The 22,872-nt window shown below is 34.9% G+C and overlaps 1 protein-coding gene across 1 annotated transcript in view; it reads right to left on the bottom strand.

Annotated features, from left to right (window-relative positions):
* LOC135950804 (uncharacterized) overlaps positions 1-18,591 on the bottom strand; it is a 41,466-nt gene extending 22,875 nt beyond the window's left edge. The window contains exon 1 of the mRNA XM_065500332.1: positions 18,421-18,591. Coding sequence (XP_065356404.1) covers positions 18,421-18,591 — 171 coding nt within the window. The remainder of the gene's footprint in view (positions 1-18,420) is intronic.
* Between the last annotated feature and the right edge of the window lie 4,281 nt (positions 18,592-22,872).

Raw genomic sequence — 22,872 nt, 5'->3', positions numbered from 1 at the left:
CACCACCTGGACGAAGGAGGTAAAACTCAACATAGGCATCATTGTCGACGGCGTATAAATTCCGACAATGAATTGGCGTGATTGCACACGACACTGCAATCACGCATAAACTGTGAAATAGGAACAAGGTCCTCAAGGCACTAGCCGGCAATATTTGGGAAATGGACAAAGAAATCTTGCTAGTTACCTACAGTGCTCAACAATGCTGATTCGGTGGGGTCGCCTTCGTTGAGTGTTACTCATTGGAGAACTATTCAAAGCTGTCAAAACGCAGTCATAAGGACCATCACATGCTGCCGTCAAATTACCTCCGAAGGAAACACCTTCACGAGGAAACTGAGGTTCTACCGGTCAAGGAACGCAACGTCATGTTGACGAAACAGTTCGTTCTGGAGTGTCACCGGAAGAGTCATCCAAACTTCGACATAACAGAATGGACCTATGTAATTACGAGGGGAGCATACAGAGGTATGTACAGGATCCATTTGATCGCCGCTCGTATATGACAGCTTTGAACGACATTAATAGAGACGCCAGCAATGCAGCGGTAGCAGGATACCGTATGAATTAGGGAAATTCTGAAAATTTTTCGCATTAACAAATCCCTACATTTTTGAAGCTCCCAAAATACTTAGAAAGCTAAATTTCAGCATACTTATAATACTAATCTCTCTTCAAATCCAAACGGCGACAGAGGTCTACCTTGCTTTAACAGTATTATAATAAATTAATTCCGGGGGACAATTGTATGGGGTAGGGGAAGTCATGTACCATTTTTCAATAGCAAACAAAGTTTATCAACAGAGAGTATTTGTAGCTTCTTTCGTTTGTGCCCTATCATGTTTTAAACAGACAGACAGACGGATATTTTTTGTTATAAAATAAAACAATACTTTTATATTTTAGGAAACAAACATTTTCGACAAAAATTCTGCAGTTTACATATTAAATAACTTTTAAACGAAATACCGAAAAATTTCGGGAATCCCGGGATTCACATTTCTAAAATCCCGGGATTTGTAATACCCAGTCCCGTTTAGAATCCCTAGTATGAATGTAGTACTTGGAGGTCGCCATCACCGATAGCAGACGCCGAGAAGATTCTACAGCGTAAAACAAAAGAAGTTCTGGCACAGCTAAGATCAGGTTGGAGCAACAGGATTAATGCCTTTTAGTCCCGCATAGACCGTGACGTCCTCAACTTATACTCAGCATGTGGTCAGGGTCCTCATGACACTCTCCATATATTTAACTGTTCAGCCAACCCTCTACGTTCTATGGATTTATGGACTCATCCAGTCGAAGTAGCACAATTCCTTGGACTTGAACAAAATGCATAACCCCCTGATTGAGTATTGTAAAATTATTTATGCTTCTACAATAACAACAACTATTACACTCATTCGTTTTCGCCAAAATCTTTAAAAAATACCCCAAAAATCGTTTATCCATATTGTGGAAGAGGGCTAAATTTAAGTCAAGAAAATCTAGCATCTTCTTAAGGAAAGAGGATATATATATGACAATGTTATCTTTATCATCCACATAATGTCAAATTGATAAATTTATTGATAATTTAAAGAGCTTGGCAATCGTATATTTCCTTTTTAGGGCTCCTAAATTAGTATTGAAAGTCGGTTTGTATTCGGCAACATTCCTTTCACATGGAAAATAGGGAATGACGTCTTTATTTCATAAGATAACTATGATACGGGATGGCAAAGTACATAAAGGGAAGGACAAAACTCCTCCTATATACTCTGATAATACTCATTAGATTTGTCTCTTCGATAGAGATGTTTTGAACCTTTAAAGTATTATGAAGTTGTCATCTTCTGCAGAGGTTTCTCATTGATGACTTCCTCCAAAAATTTAGGACAAGGTAACAGGAATCTTTGATGGTATCATGATAGATGTTATGAATAGTGTTGCTTCTCCTTTCTTTTAGGAGTTTGGATTTTGCGTTACACAGAGAAAACAGCCCTTAGTTTATAAATAAGAAACCTAGTGAAAGCTTTAATGTCATAGAGACAACCCACAATTTACCTTCTTAAGCTAAACACAACAAGATCATTCAGTAAATCATCATACTTAAACACACTATAAGAAATATGCCAAATTATGTGTTCTTCCGATAAAAGTTTTGATATTCTAATCACCCTGGTGACGTCTCTCGATCACTATGAGAGTTCAATCTATAAAGACTCATTCTATAAAGACCTTAATGTTATAGGCTTTAAGAGATCACGATAAACCTACAAGATTATTCAGAGACACGACCCTATGAAAATACAAGTCAGGATGATTAAAGTTTTGATATTTTAATCGTATACCATATTCGTATCGACTGTTCGATCAGGAGTTCGATCTAGAATAGAGTTCGACAATCCACCATTTCCCCTTTTTATGATAAATCTAAGGCGTCTTCCAATAGCAAAACTACATTCGATTGGCAAGAAATTCGGTTGCTATTACGAATCTGTTTTCTCTGTGCAAATGAGTATTCTGATCGGGTAATGTTCCGCCTATTTTTCATTAAATGAGGCCTATTTCAGGATGATTGAGTACGTCAACCAACAAAATTGTCGAATTTGGGACGATACCAATTCACATGAGATCCAAGTGCGTCCAATGTATCCCGAAAGCCACTGCTTAGAATCATCGGTTCATATTTCTTTAAAAACGACGTTTGCCAGGTCATCACTGTCAACGGCGAGCGCTATAGGTCGATGATTACCAACTTCTTTTGAACTGAATTGGATGATATGGACACCAACGACAACGGCGCTACGTGCCACACAGCTCATGTCACATTGGACATTCAGCACGACATATTTGAGGACAAGGTCATATCACGTGTAGGTGTTGTGAACTAGCAACCGAGATCGTGCGATTTGAAGCCGTTTGACTTTTCTGGAGGGGTGTTCTTAAATCGGAGGTCTATGCGAATAAGCCACAAGCCACAGCGGCCCTCAATGACAACATTATCATGTCATCTATAAAATTCAGCCTGATTTATGCGCCAGAGTCATGGAAAATTGAACATTTCGGATGCGCGCCAGCACCCAGCCATGACATGGCAGACATTGGCATTTTGTTCCATATATAATGGCATCGATATGCCTTTCAAATAAATAAAAAATGACGATGATATCTCGCCCAGACTTTGTTTTATTTAAATTTAAAGAGAGGAAGCTCTTAATGTAATACTCTTTACAAGATCATTCAGTGACACAACCATGAGACAATGCAAATTCTGAAAGAAAATCCGACCAGTAAGCTGGTCAGTAATAAGTCGTTCGACATGCCTCTTCAAGAATTTATCAGAAACATAATCAAGTTACTATCAAAGGATGGTCTTTGTCCTCTTCATCGTACGTGAGAATTATAAAAGTTTTATTATTCTAATAATTTATTATACTGGAGCATATGGTAGTTCGACCAAAAGAATAATAATGTCCCTTTGTGAAATTTTATCATCCAAATTATATCCATTTCTCGAGGACTCTTTAGGAACCTCGTTTCATTTAATGTAACTCAAGGTTTTGCAGATGTTTGGCAAATTTTAAAAACAGATTCTTTTTATTCTCGAAAAAACCTACCAGAAAAATACCATTTCCGAAGTATTTCTACTCCATTCTGTTTTATATTACTGTGTTATATTTACATATATCCCCACAGTCAAGGGAAGTCCAATGGGGAAGACCAAAGTTAATCATTTGAGTCTATTTAATGAAGATTGTCAAATGAGGTCGTACGTCCACTTATCTAAGATTTTTATCTTCTCGATCTCTAGGTTCGAACTTTCCGTCTTTCTGCACGAACTATTTGAGGGCATGGTCATCTCACGTGGAGATGATGTGAACTGACTTCCGACATCGTGCGATTTGACTCCGTTAGACTTTATCTTGTGGGGTTTTCTTAAGTCGCAAATTCAAATTAAAATTTGTATTGATCAGAAGATCATTAATACTCTAATCCCTCTCAACTTGACACGCCTTTGGTTTTCGACTTAAAATGTATTATTTTTTTTTTATTATTTCTGTCTGCACACGCCAAAAAAGTTGACGCCTTTATTTTTATTTTTTCATTTTTGCTTTCTTGTTTGCTGATAATATGCATACAATCTAAGAATATTTATCCCAGTGATGAGTGTGTGTATTCAAATATAAATGTATTTCTAAGTTTGTTGCGCTAGCTTAAAAAAGGTGTATAAAATTGCCCTTGTTGTTTGTTAGTTACAACAAAGTTGTTGTAAATGTTAGTAAGCTTTTATTGTAATGCATTGCAAACCCCTAACCACCTGCCTGACCACCACTTCACACAAAATTTCCCAACAATTGGCAGTTGCCAATGAAAATGAAAATATTGTTGCCGGTTGCTAGTTGCATGCTTGTATTATGAATCTATCTATCTAACTATACTTCTAGTACTTGCTATTTCGCTTTAATTTATTTTGTTTGACTTTCTGTCTGTCTGTCAGCATTTGTTTGTTCGAGTAGCTGTCGTGTTACAATGTATAATTTATAAAATAAGATGAAAAAACACAAAAAATACTGAAAATTCATTTGGCAATGAAAATTGTGTAGAGAGGAAAAATAAATAAAATTAAATTTTTTACACGTGTAATGTTAACAACACCTTTGTTGTCCACTTGACAAAACAAAATATTTATGCATTCGCGTACATTCATAATTTTTACTTAAGAGTAATTAATATTTATGATGTTGTTTATTTTGCTTTTATTTTGTTTTTAAATTGAAGGAAAATATTCAAATGCTTTATGGCGATTTAAAATATTCTATAACAGTTTATTTAATGTTGCCAACATTTTTATGTGTGGATTTTAAAAAGGGTTTTTGTAAAGCCTCATTTAAAAAAAAACGTTTTCAAACTCAAGAAATTTTTACGAAAAATTTTGGGAAAAAATTTAAATTTTTCCAGATTTCAAAATGGGTGTCCTTAAGAGTAATTAATTATAAGGAGTTGCTACTGAACAGCACTTTTGGGTAAATTCATCGATCTAATTTTCCCTACATTATACCTGTCTTCACAAGTTCCGATCCCTAGTCCGAAGTCCGTTTTGAAAGTTTGATAGTCAGATTATTCAATTAATTTTTAGAGCGGTATACAGTAAGAAAAATCCAGTCTTGCCATGTATTAGATGGAAACGATCATGATCTGTTCAAAGCCTATGTTGCACTCGAAAGGACTTGCACTCCAAATACCAGTAGTTTATATTTTTTGTATATTTTACGAATATTTTCATTTAGATAGTAACCCACAATAATAACAATCCCGTACAGAATGGAACAAGATTATGGTCTATCTCTTGGTATAATGGGGCTATCCATCTATACGGATGGGCCCAAAAAAGGGAACAGAGTGGGCGGATGTGTCTACATTCCTAAATTTGAGATAAGGATGTCCTTTAGACTCCCAAATGGATGTAATATTCATCAGGCCTAGGTAAGTTTTTAGCTAAACGAACCTTCAGCAACCTCTCCGAATTGTCTGGGAAGGATTTAAGATGCATAAATGCCTTTATTAGGAAAAGCATGTGGTTAGTAAGACCGGACATGCAAATAGCGGCATGGTACTTTCTTTACTTACCATAGATACTTTGACTCGAATTTTGATATCTTTGCGAGTTGATTGAATCTAAAATCCTTTTCTTATATATCGAATGAAAATACCAACAACTGATTGAGAGAGTTATTTGGAAGCAAATCAAACATGCAGGAAATAAATCACTTACTGCCGAAATTTAATAGAGTAACCCCCAGTAACACGAAGTCTGGTTATGTATTAACTAACAGTTAAACTGACAGTTTTCATACAAAAATATTTTTTACCGACAGTATAACTATTAGTTAGGCCATAACCAGGCTTCGTGTTAATGGGGGTAAGTATTATACCAACGAGGGCGGGTCAATAAGTCCGTGACTTGGATAAAAAAATCATTTTATTTTGCAAAATAGTCTCCTTTGAGCTCTATACACTTTGTCAAACGTTTCTCCAATTTGTGTCTCCCTTCAAAAAATAAGATTTGTCAAGGTCATAAAAATATGTATTTGTTTGTGAGATGATTTCATCGTTGGAGTCATATCTCTTTCCGCCCATCCTCAAGTTTGGAAACAAGAAATAGACACTCCGGACTAAATTCGGAGAATAGGATGGATGAGGGAGCAAAACGTAGCCAATTCGTGAATTTTTGCTATGGAAACTTAACATGTGTGCACCCTTACATTGTCCTGGTGGAAAAGAACTTTTTTTTTTTTTTGAGGTCATTAAATCGACCCAATAAGTTGGAATAATATTCGCCATTGATTGTTTTACCCTTTTGAAGGTAGTTAATGTGGATTATACCGCGTACATCGCCGTGGTTCTGTTGGCTAAAAAAAACCCACCTGGCCTTCTTTGGCGCCGATTCACCACGAGAAACCTACTGTTTGGTCTCTGGAGTGTTGTCACACGATTGCGTTTGTGATAGATTGTGAGCAAAGCTTTCTCACACCCCAGCTTTCTCATACCAAATTGAAACCACTGACAGATGTGACACTTCACAATAGCTCGCACTTTCAATCTCCAATCGGCCAACTACATATCGTGAATTTTTTCAATTGTTTCGGGTGTAGAGACCTCAGCTGGACGTCCAGAACGTTCGGCATCTTCCGTGTATGTACGGCCACAACGAAATTTAGTAAACCACCTTTTTACCTTTGAAATTGATGGCGCAGAGTTCCCAAAGTATTTATCAAGCATAGCCTTGGTTGACACGAAATTCACATTTTTTCAATTTTCTCCTCAAGTCACAAGGTAGTCTGATATCAATAGCTATCAAACACAAAACTAAATGACGCAGCTGTTTTAAATTTTGACAGGAGTCAACTGATAGATGCCTGTTGACAGGAGTAGTGTTATCCTTTCAGTTAAGAGGCAGGAAATTTTAAAAGTCACGGACTTAATGAGTTTCCTTGCCCAATATCAATTTTCTTCTAAAATTATAAGAAGTATGACATCTTAAGTCATTGGATACTAATAATTTACTAAGTAACAGTCACTATAGCTTTCGTAGGGATATTTTACGAAAGACTTGCTAGCTTTTCTATCATATATTCGAAGCTGTTTCATTCACAGTTTTGGCGAGATGCAAGTGATGACTCAAGATGTTCGGAGAGTGTAGCATGGTGAACTTTTATTAAAAAATATTAATATTGATGCTGGTAATATATTCACATGATTTTAGCAGGGTATGAACTATAAATAAAAGATTAATTCAAGGCTTCGTCCTTCTCGTTTTCATAATTGTCTAAATAGGTTTCTATGTCTAGTAATTGAGGCAAATAAATGATACAACTCATGACGATCTTCAGGGATTAGAATGGGGTCGCGATAGATTTTTATGATTACAAGACTCATTGTTAACACGAAGACATACGACGAATTATATGATCATAACGTAAGAAAGCACCCACCATTGGAAACTTCTTTCAATTGTAAAAATAATGCCAGTGAATTTTAAACAATACTAGTGATACTTCTCTCAATAAAATAAAAACCCGATAAAAATTAAATTTAAAACTGAATTAGCAAGCACTGTGGTTCCATTGAGGTACTGATTTCTTGTAATACTACAGAAAGGTACTTAGATATTCCACCATGGAACCATTTCGAACTTGTTATGGGATGATCATTCGTATTCTTCTTTTAGTACTTAGGATTTCAGTGCAAGAACGACCTTCGATATTCACGAAAGTTGTTAGGACAACATTTGACAACAGTGAGATCCCTGGAGAATACACCATAACTCACACGATCGTTTAATTCAAGAATACTTTGCAAAATTTATTATAAACAAGTAAGAGAGCTATATTCGGCTATGCCGAATCTTATATACCCTTCACCAAATTATACTTAAAAATACAAATTTTAAATATTTTTAGGTAAACAAAATTTATTTTTTTTCCAAGTTGTTTTTTTAATTTTTTGGAAAATTTTTTTTTTTTAATTGCTATTTTAATTTTTTATTTAAATTTTAAAAAGTTTTTTTAGTTTTTAAAAATTTTTTGGTGAAAAAAAATTCGGTTTAAAATTTTTCTGATTTTGACCATTGTAGGTCCAACTATGGTCTTATATACGTCGTTGCAAAGATCTTTGAAATATCTATCATTAGATATCCATATTGTCTATATTAATGACTTAGTAATCCAGATATAGGTCAAAAATAGGAAAAAAATCTAGGTTGTCCTGGTTTTTTCCTCATATCTCAACCATTTGTGGACCGATTTTGTTGATTTTAAATAGGAAACTTCTTGAAAGCATGTCTGACAGAATTATTGAAGATTTGGATCCCGAAGATATTTGCGGTCTTCAGAAAATTGATTTCAACAGACAGATTGACAGGCTTAATCGACTTTATAGGGCCGGAAAATTATATTGTGGAAATTACAAACGGAATGACAAACTTATATACACTCTTCTCACGAAGGTGAAGGGTATAAAAATAGCATAGCACGTGGTAGCGAAAAACAAGCAAAGCGTCAATATGCAGAAAGGTTAATAAAATTAATATTAATATGTATAACAAAATAAATCCATTTAGAATAAATCATTTAGAAAATAATTTAAACGAGGCCAGAAATTTTTTGTTAATAAGTAGTAAGGTCAATAAAATTAATATTAATATGTATAACAAAATGAATCAATAATAAATCAATCATTTACAAAAATAATTTAAAACAGAACCAGAATATTTTGTTCTTAGCAATAACGTATAACAAACTATTAGTTAGCCAACCGATAGCCAAAGGAATTATTTCATCGAATTGCAACCATAGTTGTTATCCACTAGAAATAGTCGATAGGCGAAGAATTTATATCCTCGGATTAGAGTTTATATACACAATTAATGGTCATAACTATTATATTATAGTTGATTGATAGCTGAAGAAGCTCATTGGATTGCAGCCATAGTCGTTATTTACAATAACTATTCGTTAGGAGGGATACGAAGTATTTATCTCGTCGGAATATAGTTTGTCATAGCTATTATATTGTAGTTTATCGATACTGAAGAATCTGATGAAATAGGATTGCACCAAAGTCATTAGACGATCGAGAGGTGAAACATTTATCTTCACATTATCCAACTCAGTGTGGAAGTATTGAACTCGGATTGTTCCTCTGAGCCAACTAATCGTAACATTTGTATACGATGTATAGCCCCATTAACATATCGGAAACAAAATCAATCTTTTCCCGAAAAGACAAGACAGCTCTGTATTAAAGTAGATTTCATAAGAAGCAGACCCTTGAAGAATCTCGATGGATTAACCGCAGTAGTCCATCTTCGGATTATCTTTAGTAGTTTATATTTCTACTTTAAAAACTTTATAGGAAGTATAGCCGCAAAAACATATCAGAAATCGTTTTCCGAAAAGACAAGGCAGCTCCGTGTTAAAGTAGATTTCGTAGGAAGTAGACAATTGAAGAACCTGGGCGGACTAAATATTCACCGGATGAAAACGATAACGGCATCAAAGTTCTTAGTTTTATACCGCGTAAAGCTCCCAATCCCACGGACTAGGTTTGGCGTATTCACAATAACCGATTCAGCCCCGGAACGTATTGAACTCTGATCAGACGAGGTTTAAGCTCAATTTACTTTTCACTTGACATATTCCAGACAGAGACAGAGAGTTTCACAGACTCTGTCCATGTCTTCATAAAAACATTTCCAAACAACATTTCTTTATAAAACAAGTAAGAGAGCTCTATTCGGCTTATATACCCTTCAACAAATTATACTTCAAAATAAAAATTTTAAATATTTTTAGGTAAACAAAATTTATTTTTTTTCTAAAGTTGTTTTTTTAATTTTTTGAAAAAAATTTTTTTTTTGAATTGTTTTTTTAAATTTGTATACCCTTCACCTTCGTGAGAAGGGTATATATAAGTTTGTCATTCCGTTTGTAATTTCCACAATATAATTTTCCGACCCTATAAAGTATATATATTCTGGATCCTTATAGATAGCGGAGTCGATTAAGCCATGTCCGTCTGTCTGTTGAAATCAACTTTCCGAAGCCCCCAAATATAATATTTCTTCCGATTCTGACCCATTCTAGGTCTAACTTACTATGGTCTTATATACGTCGTTGCAAATGTCTTTGAAATATCTATCATTAGGTATACATATTGTCTATATTAATGACTTAGTAATCCAGATATAGGTCACAAATAGGCCAAAAATCGAGGTTGTCCTTGTTTTAGCAACCGAGCCGGAAGAATTCCGGAGATATTGATGTATGAATCGTGTATGTAAGTTATTTGGGGGCTTCGGAAAGTTGAATTCAACAGACAGACAGGCGGACATGGCTTAATCGACTCCGCTATCTATAAGGATCCATAATATATATACCTTCTCACGAAGGAGAAGGGTATAAAAAATGGCTTTACAGATTTTAAAAGTGGTGATCAATGATAGATCACTCATAGTCAAATGAGTAATATTCTCTAGAATTATATATTATGAGTTTGATATGCTCAGAAATGATCAAGTTTATATTAGGATTTTACTTTTAAAAACCACATCGGATGGATGTGTAAATGCTGACCACTAATATTTATTGGGTGTATGACTTAAAAATGAAGAATTTCCAATAGATGGCGTACCTTTTGAACGAGGTTTTTGTTTTTAATAATTTATAAATAATTTTGAAGGGTACATATCTGTTTGTTATTTCTACATTTTTCATTTCCGACCCTATAAAGTATATATATTCTGGATCCTTATAGATAACGGAGTCGATTAAGCCATGTCCGTCTGTCTGTCCGTCTATCTACCGGATATCTTCGGGTTCCAAATCATCAATAATTCTGTCAGACATGCTTTCGAGAAGTTTGCTATTTAAAATCAGCAAAATCGGTCAAAAATGCCTGAGATATGAGGAAAAAACAAGCACAACCTCGATTTTTAACTTATTTTTGGACCTGTATCATAAATATAAACAATATGGATATCTAATGATAGATATTTCAAAGACCTTTGCAATGACGTATATAAAACCATAGTAAGTTGGACCTACAATGGGTCAAATTCGGAAAAAATATTTTTTAACCCGATTTTTTTCGCTAAATATTAAAAAAAAATTTAAAAAAAAATTGAAAATTTTAAAAATTAAAAAAAACAATTTAAAATTTTGTTTACTTAAAAATATTTAAAATTTTTATTTTGAAGTATAATTTGGTGAAGGGTATATAAGATTCGGCACAGCCGAATATAGCTGTCTTACTTGTTTATTTCACTTAGTTATTGAACATTATAGTACCCGACTACTATTTGTTTGGACCGAACGCTCTCTCTGGAATACGCTTCACTTCAGAACAACAGGATGGAGCCACATGTGACACCATCAATTTACTAAGAGAAATAATTTCAAGAAATGTACGAGTTGACCAGTTAACTCGTTGATGCCACTGGGAATATATGAAGTTCTAATTCTATGCAGATAAATCAAAAACGATCGAACACTTGGGAACGAATATTCGACGACTTGTGCCAGCTCCAGAAATAGGTGATCATTTGCTACAAAGTGCTTTGTTCTTGAACTAATTTGATTGAATATCTCTGGTCTGGAAAGACCCGTACTAACAAGAGCACGTCTTCATAGAAAGAATTCCATAAAAATGGTTTATTTTATAAAAAAAAATCAAAATTAAGTCGGAAGTGATTAAAATGCAGCTTTAAGCAAAATTCTTTTATACGTTTAAGATTGTGCTACTTAAATTGTCATATCTGTAAAACAATCTAAGTACGTATATTTTTTTCTAAATGTCATTTATCAAAATTAGCTCGTACACTAATTATTTAAAGATTTTTTTTTATACGAGCATGTATTTTTAGAAGCAAAAAAAATTGATAAATGACTGCCTCAAGTTGATTTGCATTATCAGCAAACACACAAAAAACGAACACATCAGAAACATTAATTGTATAAATACGAAAATAAAAAATAACAGACAAATACAAATAATTAAACATTTAAATAACCGACATTACTGACATGATTCCGATAAACTTCACGTAATCTTAAATGCATGAAAACACAACAAAAATTGCAATAAACAATTAAATAATAAAAAAAAAGAAATTATATGCAACACGTGTAAGTATTTTCCTCTCCAACCCACTGCTGGCACTTGATCTGGCAATGATTACTTTTCCAGCATGGCAATAAATGCAAAAACTCGCCTATAGTTTATACTTCTTCCAACTGTCAACATGTTGCCTGACAGCTAGAAAATCTCTTTCTCTAAATTCAAAGTGTTTAAGCTGTCAGGTAGTTATTTATGTTAACAAACAAAAAAATATTTATAAATTTTATTATTTCCATTATTATTGTGTTAATAAGTTGTAAAAACAATATTTAATTATAGATTTATATAATTATATTTGCAAATATTATAATTTTTTTTAAATATAAACTCGTATGCTGTGAAATATGAAAAGTCATGCCTGTTTAATACACAGGGTTTGTATGAAATGATGTTATTTAAAACGAAAATATCAAGCTAATTAATTTTATTAATCAGAAATGTCAAAGACACAATTTCACAATTTCCTGTCAATAAAATGAAATAAATTTGAAACTGAATTGCAAAAAGAACTATTAAATTTATAAAGTGATACAATCACTTGGATCCAATACACTATTTGCTAAACCTACATAAAGAATTTTTGTCTAATATCATATTTATTTTATTAAAGTCAAGACAAAATGATTTATAACCCTTCCTTAAACACCCTGTTAATAACCCATATATGTATGTAGTTACTTGCATGTGGGGAGTTCCGGCACGTGTTCAGTATGCCTCCCTTTAGCTCCCTTGATTACAGCTAGCAACAGAGTGCTCCTAGTGGGGCACTCATTATATATATACTTTCATAATTGTACTTAGTTTTGTCTAACTTATCTTTATTTAACAAATTGCAAATATTCTCAGTATCACTTTTTCATTAAATTTTTTATTTTTTTTTACAAATAGTTGCTGTTTACATTAGAGTTTTTTCATGTAATGACACAAAATCACATAATTACTATGTCTGGCACTGTGCTGACCTATCGCCGGCCCTAATATAATAAACTGTCTTATCGGAAATATTTTCAATAACTTGAAGTGATAATAAAACTAGTTAGTAAATCAAGGCCATAATTCATATTATTCTGTTGCTGGTAATTTAAAATAAACAAAAGAAATAATAAATGTAATTGAAATGAAAGAAAATTATAAGGATTATTTGGTATAAAGCAGTAATAAATAAATATTTTCTTTGCCTTAAATTAAATTGATGATCAATGGCAGATCTCTAACGATCAAAATGATAATATTATGTACAATAATAGATAAGGAGTCTAATATGGCGGCATTGATAGATGTATATGTTCGGAAGAATTTTAGTTAATATATCGATTTTACTTTAAATAAAAACATTAAATGGGTAATCATCACTTCAAGGATGATCATGAATATGAAATAAAATTTTCAAATATAAAAAGATCGATCAAGTATTGCGAATTCATTATCAATGAATGATTCAAATCAGATGCAATAACTGCATAACACATCGCTTGTTTGTGCAGATTCCAGAAATAAGCGAAACTCCGACTTTTGCTTCAAAGTGGCTTGTTCGAATACATGTTTTCGATGGCCTTGAAAGGCCCGTACAGTCAAGTTCAATGCTCATATCACAGCTACAATGCTAATGCTCTATGTTGAAAGTACTCAAAAATACCGTCAACTTGTTCAAACTCACATTTTTGTATTGGATAATTATCCCGAAATAGATGACCCTTGCTACAAAGTACTTTGTTCGGGATCAAATTTTATTGGATTTCGTTATTCTTGAAATACTCGTACATACCGAATACTAGCTTTCGGGCTCGTATAAATAGATCAACAGCACTTTATTTGATACGATCTTTGAATAATCATTACGAATTTTTCCAGTAATGTTGCTCAGTTTTCGAAAGAAACGGTCAACCAGTAGCTACGAAGTGCTTCGTATATGTACAGGTTTTGTTGGATTTTGCTGTAGTTCAATTCATAGTTCAGTTCTAGTTCAGTTCTAGTTCAGTTCTAGTTCAGTTCTAGTTCAGTTCTAGTTCAGTTCTAGTTCAGTTCTAGTTCAGTTCTAGTTCAGTTCTAGTTCAGTTCTAGTTCAGTTCTAGTTCAGTTCTAGTTCAGTTCTAGTTCAGTTCTAGTTCAGTTCTAGTTCAGTTCTAGTTCAGTTCTAGTTCAGTTCTAGTTCAGTTCTAGTTCAGTTCTAGTTCAGTTCTAGTTCAGTTCTAGTTCAGTTCTAGTTCAGTTCTAGTTCAGTTCTAGTTCAGTTCTAGTTCAGTTCTAGTTCAGTTCTAGTTCAGTTCTAGTTCAGTTCTAGTTCAGTTCTAGTTCAGTTCTAGTTCAGTTCTAGTTCAGTTCTAGTTCAGTTCTAGTTCAGTTCTAGTTCAGTTCTAGTTCAGTTCTAGTTCAGTTCTAGTTCAGTTCTAGTTCAGTTCTAGTTCAGTTCTAGTTCAGTTCTAGTTCAGTTCTAGTTCAGTTCTAGTTCAGTTCTAGTTCAGTTCTAGTTCAGTTCTAGTTCAGTTCTAGTTCAGTTCTAGTTCAGTTCTAGTTCAGTTCTAGTTCAGTTCTAGTTCAGTTCTAGTTCAGTTCTAGTTCAGTTCTAGTTCAGTTCTAGTTCAGTTCTAGTTCAGTTCTAGTTCAGTTCTAGTTCAGTTCTAGTTCAGTTCTAGTTCAGTTCTAGTTCAGTTCTAGTTCAGTTCTAGTTCAGTTCTAGTTCAGTTCTAGTTCAGTTCTAGTTCAGTTCTAGTTCAGTTCTAGTTCAGTTCTAGTTCAGTTCTAGTTCAGTTCTAGTTCAGTTCTAGTTCAGTTCTAGTTCAGTTCTAGTTCAGTTCTAGTTCAGTTCTAGTTCAGTTCTAGTTCAGTTCTAGTTCAGTTCTAGTTCAGTTCTAGTTCAGTTCTAGTTCAGTTCTAGTTCAGTTCTAGTTCAGTTCTAGTTCAGTTCTAGTTCAGTTCTAGTTCAGTTCTAGTTCAGTTCTAGTTCAGTTCTAGTTCAGTTCTAGTTCAGTTCTAGTTCAGTTCTAGTTCAGTTCTAGTTCAGTTCTAGTTCAGTTCTAGTTCAGTTCTAGTTCAGTTCTAGTTCAGTTCTAGTTCAGTTCTAGTTCAGTTCTAGTTCAGTTCTAGTTCAGTTCTAGTTCAGTTCTAGTTCAGTTCTAGTTCAGTTCTAGTTCAGTTCTAGTTCAGTTCTAGTTCAGTTCTAGTTCAGTTCTAGTTCAGTTCTAGTTCAGTTCTAGTTCAGTTCTAGTTCAGTTCTAGTTCAGTTCTAGTTCAGTTCTAGTTCAGTTCTAGTTCAGTTCTAGTTCAGTTCTAGTTCAGTTCTAGTTCAGTTCTAGTTCAGTTCTAGTTCAGTTCTAGTTCAGTTCTAGTTCAGTTCTAGTTCAGTTCTAGTTCAGTTCTAGTTCAGTTCTAGTTCAGTTCTAGTTCAGTTCTAGTTCAGTTCTAGTTCAGTTCTAGTTCAGTTCTAGTTCAGTTCTAGTTCAGTTCTAGTTCAGTTCTAGTTCAGTTCTAGTTCAGTTCTAGTTCAGTTCTAGTTCAGTTCTAGTTCAGTTCTAGTTCAGTTCTAGTTCAGTTCTAGTTCAGTTCTAGTTCAGTTCTAGTTCAGTTCTAGTTCAGTTCTAGTTCAGTTCTAGTTCAGTTCTAGTTCAGTTCTAGTTCAGTTCTAGTTCAGTTCTAGTTCAGTTCTAGTTCAGTTCTAGTTCAGTTCTAGTTCAGTTCTAGTTCAGTTCTAGTTCAGTTCTAGTTCAGTTCTAGTTCAGTTCTAGTTCAGTTCTAGTTCAGTTCTAGTTCAGTTCTAGTTCAGTTCTAGTTCAGTTCTAGTTCAGTTCTAGTTCAGTTCTAGTTCAGTTCTAGTTCAGTTCTAGTTCAGTTCTAGTTCAGTTCTAGTTCAGTTCTAGTTCAGTTCTAGTTCAGTTCTAGTTCAGTTCTAGTTCAGTTCTAGTTCAGTTCTAGTTCAGTTCTAGTTCAGTTCTAGTTCAGTTCTAGTTCAGTTCTAGTTCAGTTCTAGTTCAGTTCTAGTTCAGTTCTAGTTCAGTTCTAGTTCAGTTCTAGTTCAGTTCTAGTTCAGTTCTAGTTCAGTTCTAGTTCAGTTCTAGTTCAGTTCTAGTTCAGTTCTAGTTCAGTTCTAGTTCAGTTCTAGTTCAGTTCTAGTTCAGTTCTAGTTCAGTTCTAGTTCAGTTCTAGTTCAGTTCTAGTTCAGTTCTAGTTCAGTTCTAGTTTAGTTCTAGTTCAGTTCCAGTTCAGTTCTACATCATTTTAAGTCAGTTTCGGGCATTGAGGCAGATCAATGGTCCTTCATCTGTCTCGATCTTAACAGCATCTTTCGAAGCATCCAGAGAGAAGAGGGCTTTTTTATTGGTTTTAAAATTTTCGTGAATAACTCTCTAACATTCGCAATAATTTGTTAATTATATTTTACTGCATTAAGATTCGATTCCGGAACCATTTCAATCCCTTTAGATTTAAGGTCGCATCACAGTCTAGAAAAAACTAAACCTCGCAATTCTTCCAAAAAAAAACAGCACAAAAATCGACATAATTTACTTAAAATAACCTCGTTAATATAAATAGTAATGACTTGTGTGCAATAAAAATAATTTTTTTATAAAAAAGTACCTTTAAACACTTGGTACTGTTTGGCTTGGCTAACTATAGTGCAAGTATGTCAGTCAGTATGTAGATGGATGGACGGATAGATACAATAATAAGTAATATAATGTTTGTCCGTCTGTTTGACGTGACTGCCTCCTCCCTGACTATATAAATATAATGAATATTGTATGAATTTATTTATATTGTGTATTCTGTATTGCACAACTATTATAGATTGCACTAAATAAACAAATAAATAAATAATAAATAACAAAACAAATGCTACAACTACAGTGTATAAGAAAGTTAAATAGCAACAAAATATACAAAATAATAATACAAAAAAAAAGTGTTTTTTTTTTATTATTTTGCAAAAATTTTCAATGTCAATGTCAGACATTGCCCACAATCAGATAATAAACACCATGTGCATTGCACTTTATAAGCGAAAATGCAACAACATCTACTAGTCGCAGCAAAGAAATACAACAAATATCAATCAGACAATGCACTTCAAACTCGGCTGCGCAAACAATAGATAGATAATGGCAACCAAACCAACACCATCACACAAAAACAGGAGGTGTGTGTGCAAGTGAATGTGGGTGGAGCGGGAGGTGAGTGTTTGCCATAGATCAGTGCGAAAGAGAATTTACAATAGAAATTTCATTATCACTTGCAATCAAATGCAATATAACTAACTACTATTAAATATTATTACGGAGAATGTCAAAGTAAATAGACACAAATTACTATAAAAAAAGACAATACAGCGCAAAACAAAAAAACTAAACAACTTGAACAACAAAAACATATTTGTAAAAATAATTTGTATATGTAAAATCTAATGTAAAGTCTGGGCCAGAGCTGTCCAAACTTGCAAAAAGTTAGGGAAACAAAAAATAAATTAATCGTATGATCTATACGAACGAAGGATCATTAAGAATTTTAACGGATACTTTTTTTTCTTCTTGGACCAGCACTCAGGGGATAAGCCCTACTCATGCAAAGCATTGTGTAGGAACTAGGAAAATAGGTTATGAAAGGGAGTAGTGTTTGTGGAGATTCGATTTGAACATTCCTACATTGAGAATGATAGGAAACACTTCAGTGGGAAGTTTGTTCCACATACGTACTGTACGGCTAAACAACGAAGTTTCCTGTAGTGTGTTGTGCGGTCCACTGACCAATCGACCACAAAGGATGTGATCTGCGGGTATCGGGAACAAGTTCCTTAAATTCATCATTCATTGTAGTACCGATAAAACAGTGAAACCCTTCCCACATTAAGTCGGTGCACCAGCGAATCAATAGAGTTGGATACTGTCACCAATAATCACCTTCGCCCTCTCCTGTACGCGGTTGGGTAGCTCCAAAATAGACTTTGAAGTATCGGCCCATACAGTTGTATTCCATTTTCGATCGGACATAGGTGTTGTAAATAGTGAGGAAATCAGATGGAGTGAATAATTCCTACACCGTCTCAGAAAACCTAGACACTTGAATTCTTCTTTCGACACCTCAAAAATGTGTTTAGACCATTTTCATTCCCAGAACATCAAGAGCCTCTGATTCCACAATATTTACACCACCCATAAATACAGATGAAGGTACTTGATAAATAACGGAGCCTTTGATAAGATCCCATCTATAACACCTCGTATATTGCGATATCTGAGAAAACTCGATTTAAATCGAGAGAGTTAATACCGACACCAATTTACTTTCGCCAAAACGGTGAATGGAACGATACCAATTTTCCGATAGGAAGGCTAGCAAGTCTCCCGTAGAGCGTCTTCTACGAAAGCCATACTGACGGTCGTTAAGTAAATTGTTGGACTCCAAATATTTAGCCAGATGGTAGTTTACCATACTTTCCATAATTTTGGAAAGTGCAGAACGAATTGCTATTTTTCAGGGTTAGGAATTGGCGTGGTATTAAAAACCTTTCAATAGACAGGGAACACGCCGGCACGGTATGAAGTGCTAAAAAGTTTAGCTACTGAACGAGCTAACGTCGAAGAGCACTACTTCGAGACCAGCTCTGGTATACCATCTGGCCCAATAGACTTATTTACGTTGAGATCCGATAAAACGCTTTTTACAGCACGAGCTCGAAAGAATAATACTCGTTCGAGTTCGGGCAGTGGTTGATCACTTTCCGGCAAGTGAGAATTACTTGCGAATAATTCTGCTAAAATGATAGCTTTATCGACCGAGTCAGTGAATATTTGGTCATCCTTTAAAAGAGTCGGAATTGAGGAACTAGCATTATGCTTTACTTCATACTTTTCCGGGTCTGAGGTGAGAAAAATGTCAAGAGTGTTGCACAAGGTGTGGTTGTGCGCAGCGAATAGCTCAACATATTGACCTTCTGCAGTCGTGTGACCAGAGTGGCGAGGCCAAGAGGAGTTGTGAATATTGAAATCACCAGCAACTACAATGCCACTGCTCGGACAACTCTCAAAAATCTTCAATATGGAATTGGAAAGAGCTTCGAAGTTTGATAGTGTAATTTGGACTTCTATAAAGAAATCCGAAGTGCAAATAGTATGTCCTGATTTTAACCCAGAGACAGTTAAATTCTGCATAATATATGCCTGAGGGTTGCTGGCATTGGTACACAACTTCATCACGTATGTATGTACATTGCAATGCCTCGATGGAAATTTAATAGCGATAGAAGGTCAGCATTCTCAGATACCTGGATAACAAAATATTCCTATGCTCAACAGTTCGAGTGGACCAGGAATACATGCAATTGCGAAGAGATTTCGACATTATTTCGTTGGAGTTTAGAGATTTTATTGACGCAAGGCTTTTTATGTAGATATCAATTGTCGGCGTCTTCAGATATATGTATTTCTCGGATTATTTACGCTGCTGTATCGATGGCATTCATTTCCGCCTATAAACGGAGCAGGTTTCAGGCAACCTAGAGTTCAAGTTCATTAGAGAAAATTTCCGATACAGTATTCGTTTGCGTCTTTGAATTACCACTGAGATCGCCTCACCCCAGAAGACAGAGTTTGCACGCCAGTTATCACGTATAGGTATTATGATCTTAAGTCCTATAAAGTACATAGTGAGTACTAAATTTAGGATCCATCTTCTGCTCTAGATTGGCATGTCACCATGTTGATGGATTGTGAAGGTTATGCTTCAGTCCGCCTGACTCCTTATGTCTCACAGATGACTAAGCAGCAATTCATTTGATATAGATATCAAATCAATCGTCCTTCAGAGTGGCCTCAGGTTTTGAGGCCACTCTATCGAGTAAAACTGATCATAATTTTCTTATTCGAGATTATGACATTCCATATTGAGCAAGAAATGTAGAACATTTTATTATAATTTCGACATCGAAACCTTTTTTTGATACGATATCAGAATTGTACCATTGAACGGGATTTTATATGTTATGGTAAAAAAATTTCCTTTAATAAGTAGCACAACTTTATCTGACCCTTCCACTGACCCTAAAACCGATTTTACTCACGACAAAGTTCCTCTAAAGTGGAGATACAACTCAAAATTTGTGGTATATCTCTAAGCAAACATTACCCTTTTATATTAAAAATGCAAAAAGTCGAATTCATGGCCCATCTCTTCAGCATATTCCCCTTTCAGTTAGTTATTCTTTGGTCTGCCATTTACATATTTAGATCCACGAAAATAATAGATTTCATAATATAAAGTTTCAATTGTGTCCCCGAAGTGAGAATATTCTGGACATGAACACACGATGACATACTGATTAGTCTATAATCCATTTCGGTATACACTCTCAAGTATACCATGAACTTTCTAACGGCAATACAAAAAATACTGAACCGAATATACTCGTCGAGCACTGCAAAATTATCTCTTATAGCTTAGAAGATATTCGCATTTGAAAATTAAATTTACGACATTTTTACCCACCCTACTCCAGTTTTTTGATAACAGCGGGTCCAAATATTTCCCAATATTTGTTTCCATGTTTCCTTTTTTTGGACAAACAACAAACGTATGTCTCAAATGAAAAAAGAAATGTTTAAAATTAATGTCTGAGTTTAAATTTATTTGCATTTGGCTTTCACAAAGCATCTCCATCTTACACGATTTGTTGCAGTTGTTTTCGTATCCATGTATTCTTTGGTCGACCACGGCTTTTTGAAACTTGAGGGTTCCACTCTAGCGCCATCCTTGTTATACTGTCAGGATTCTTTCTGATAGTATGGCCGATCCACCTCCATTTCCTACGTTTTATTTGTGTTAGTCTGGGTTCCTCGTTGGTGAGGTTCCAGAGATCCGTTTTGCTGATGTTGTTAGGCCAGAATATTCTGTATATGATTCTGAGGCACTTGTTAATGAATACCTGTAGTTTTAACCAAGTTTCTCTTCCCTACAACAGAGTAGACTTTACACATGCGTTGAATATTTTAAGCTTGGTACGTCTTGATATTTCTGAGTTTCTTCATACTGGTTATAGTCTTCCTAATGCCACTCTCGCTTTATTGAGCCTGTTATTAACGTCTGTTTCAGCGCCGCCATTTGTTGATACTGTTCTGCCTAGATAGCAGAAGCTTTCTACGTATTCAACTGGTTTAGCATGATGTTATCGGTGCTAACGTTGTTGATTCTCATAGCTTTATATTTATCTCAAGTCCAACATTGCCTGCTAATCTTTTCAAATCATTTATCTTTGCTTGCATGTTGGAGATCTTAAGCGAGAGTAGACAAATATCATCCGCATAATCCAAATCCTCGAGTTGGCGTGAGAGGCTCCATGTTATTCCTCTTCTCTCTGAACAGACTTCGCTCATGATGTCATTCAGCACTATAGTGAATAGTCTCCAGCGTTTGTGTGAAATGGTTACCTTATATTCCCGTTGTGAAGAACTGATAGTTCTGCATCCTCGTACACAGCTCTGATGATTCGCGTTATTTTCTGGGGTACTCCTTTTCTTCTCAATGCTTTCCATATGGCAGTGCGTCTGATGGTCTCGAATGCTTTCTTAAAATCTACGAACAGTAGGTACAGGGGAGTACGTCATTCTAGAGATTGTTCTATTGTAATGCGTAGAGTGTTGGCCTGGTCTATGCAGCTCCTGTTTCGCCGGAAACCTGCATGTTCATCACGTAGAATGTTCCCTATTTTAATTTGAAGCCTTCCCTGTATTATAACTGCTAGTATCTTGTGTTAAGCAGAGTAATTACTCTCCAGTTTTTGCAATATTTCAAGTCGCCACTTTACGGTAACTTAACGATGATGCCATTCTTCCAAGTTGGAGGTAGCCTTTCCTCCTCCTAGACTGATGTGATGTGTGGTCGTAGAAGTTCAGCTGTGGTTTCGATGTCAACCCGAAGAATTTCAGCTGGTAAACCATCTTCGCCTGCTGCCCTTATTTCTTAACTTCCCGATGGCCTCCTTAATCTTTCTTATACTGGGAGGGCTGCTTGATATTCTTAGGATATTTCCTGGATATTTCCTGTAGTTGCATCTGATGTGATGTTACTAATTTCTTCGAAATGTTCTCTCCATCCTTTGTGTTTATGCATCATTGTTTATTAATGGCGCACCACTGCGATCAGTGACTAGTTGATTCCTGTTACACTTTCGATTGGTGAGACATTTTATCGTCTGGTGTAGTTTTCTCATGTTGTTCTGGCCGCTTCTTCTGCCGACATTGCAAGCCGTTCTAGGCATTTTCTTTTGTCTCTTCTTGCAGCTTTCTTTACTTGTTTTGCCAGTAGTTGGTACTGCTGTCTCAAAGTGTTGTTGTTGTTTAACTGCAGCTTGAGTTCCCTTCTTTGAGAGACCAGGTTCCAAGTGTCGTCTGATATCCAAGCCTTTCTTTGTGGTTGCGCTATACCCAATGTTTCTCAACTTTTAACATCTATCAGTTATCTCTTATAGCTTCGGAGATATTCGTATTTGAAAATTAAATTTTCAAAAATTTTTTTTATATATCAGAGGGCCCAAATATTCCCCGACTTTCCCCCTTTTTATTTTTTTAGACTCCGTCCCGAAAGGGTTAAGGCTTCGCATGGTAATCCTTTATAATGATCTAGCGAAATTTGTTTAAATACAATAATGCAGACTTTTTTCCAAGACCTACGTGATTCACCTCAAATGTTTTAAGGCCTTATCTCTTCTAATAATTTCCAATATTGTGT

This window comes from Calliphora vicina, chromosome 2 (genome assembly GCF_958450345.1).
Source record: "Calliphora vicina chromosome 2, idCalVici1.1, whole genome shotgun sequence".
Lineage (NCBI taxonomy): Eukaryota > Metazoa > Arthropoda > Insecta > Diptera > Calliphoridae > Calliphora > Calliphora vicina.
Note: the sequence above shows the minus strand (reverse complement) of the source record. Positions and strands in the feature narration are given on the sequence as shown.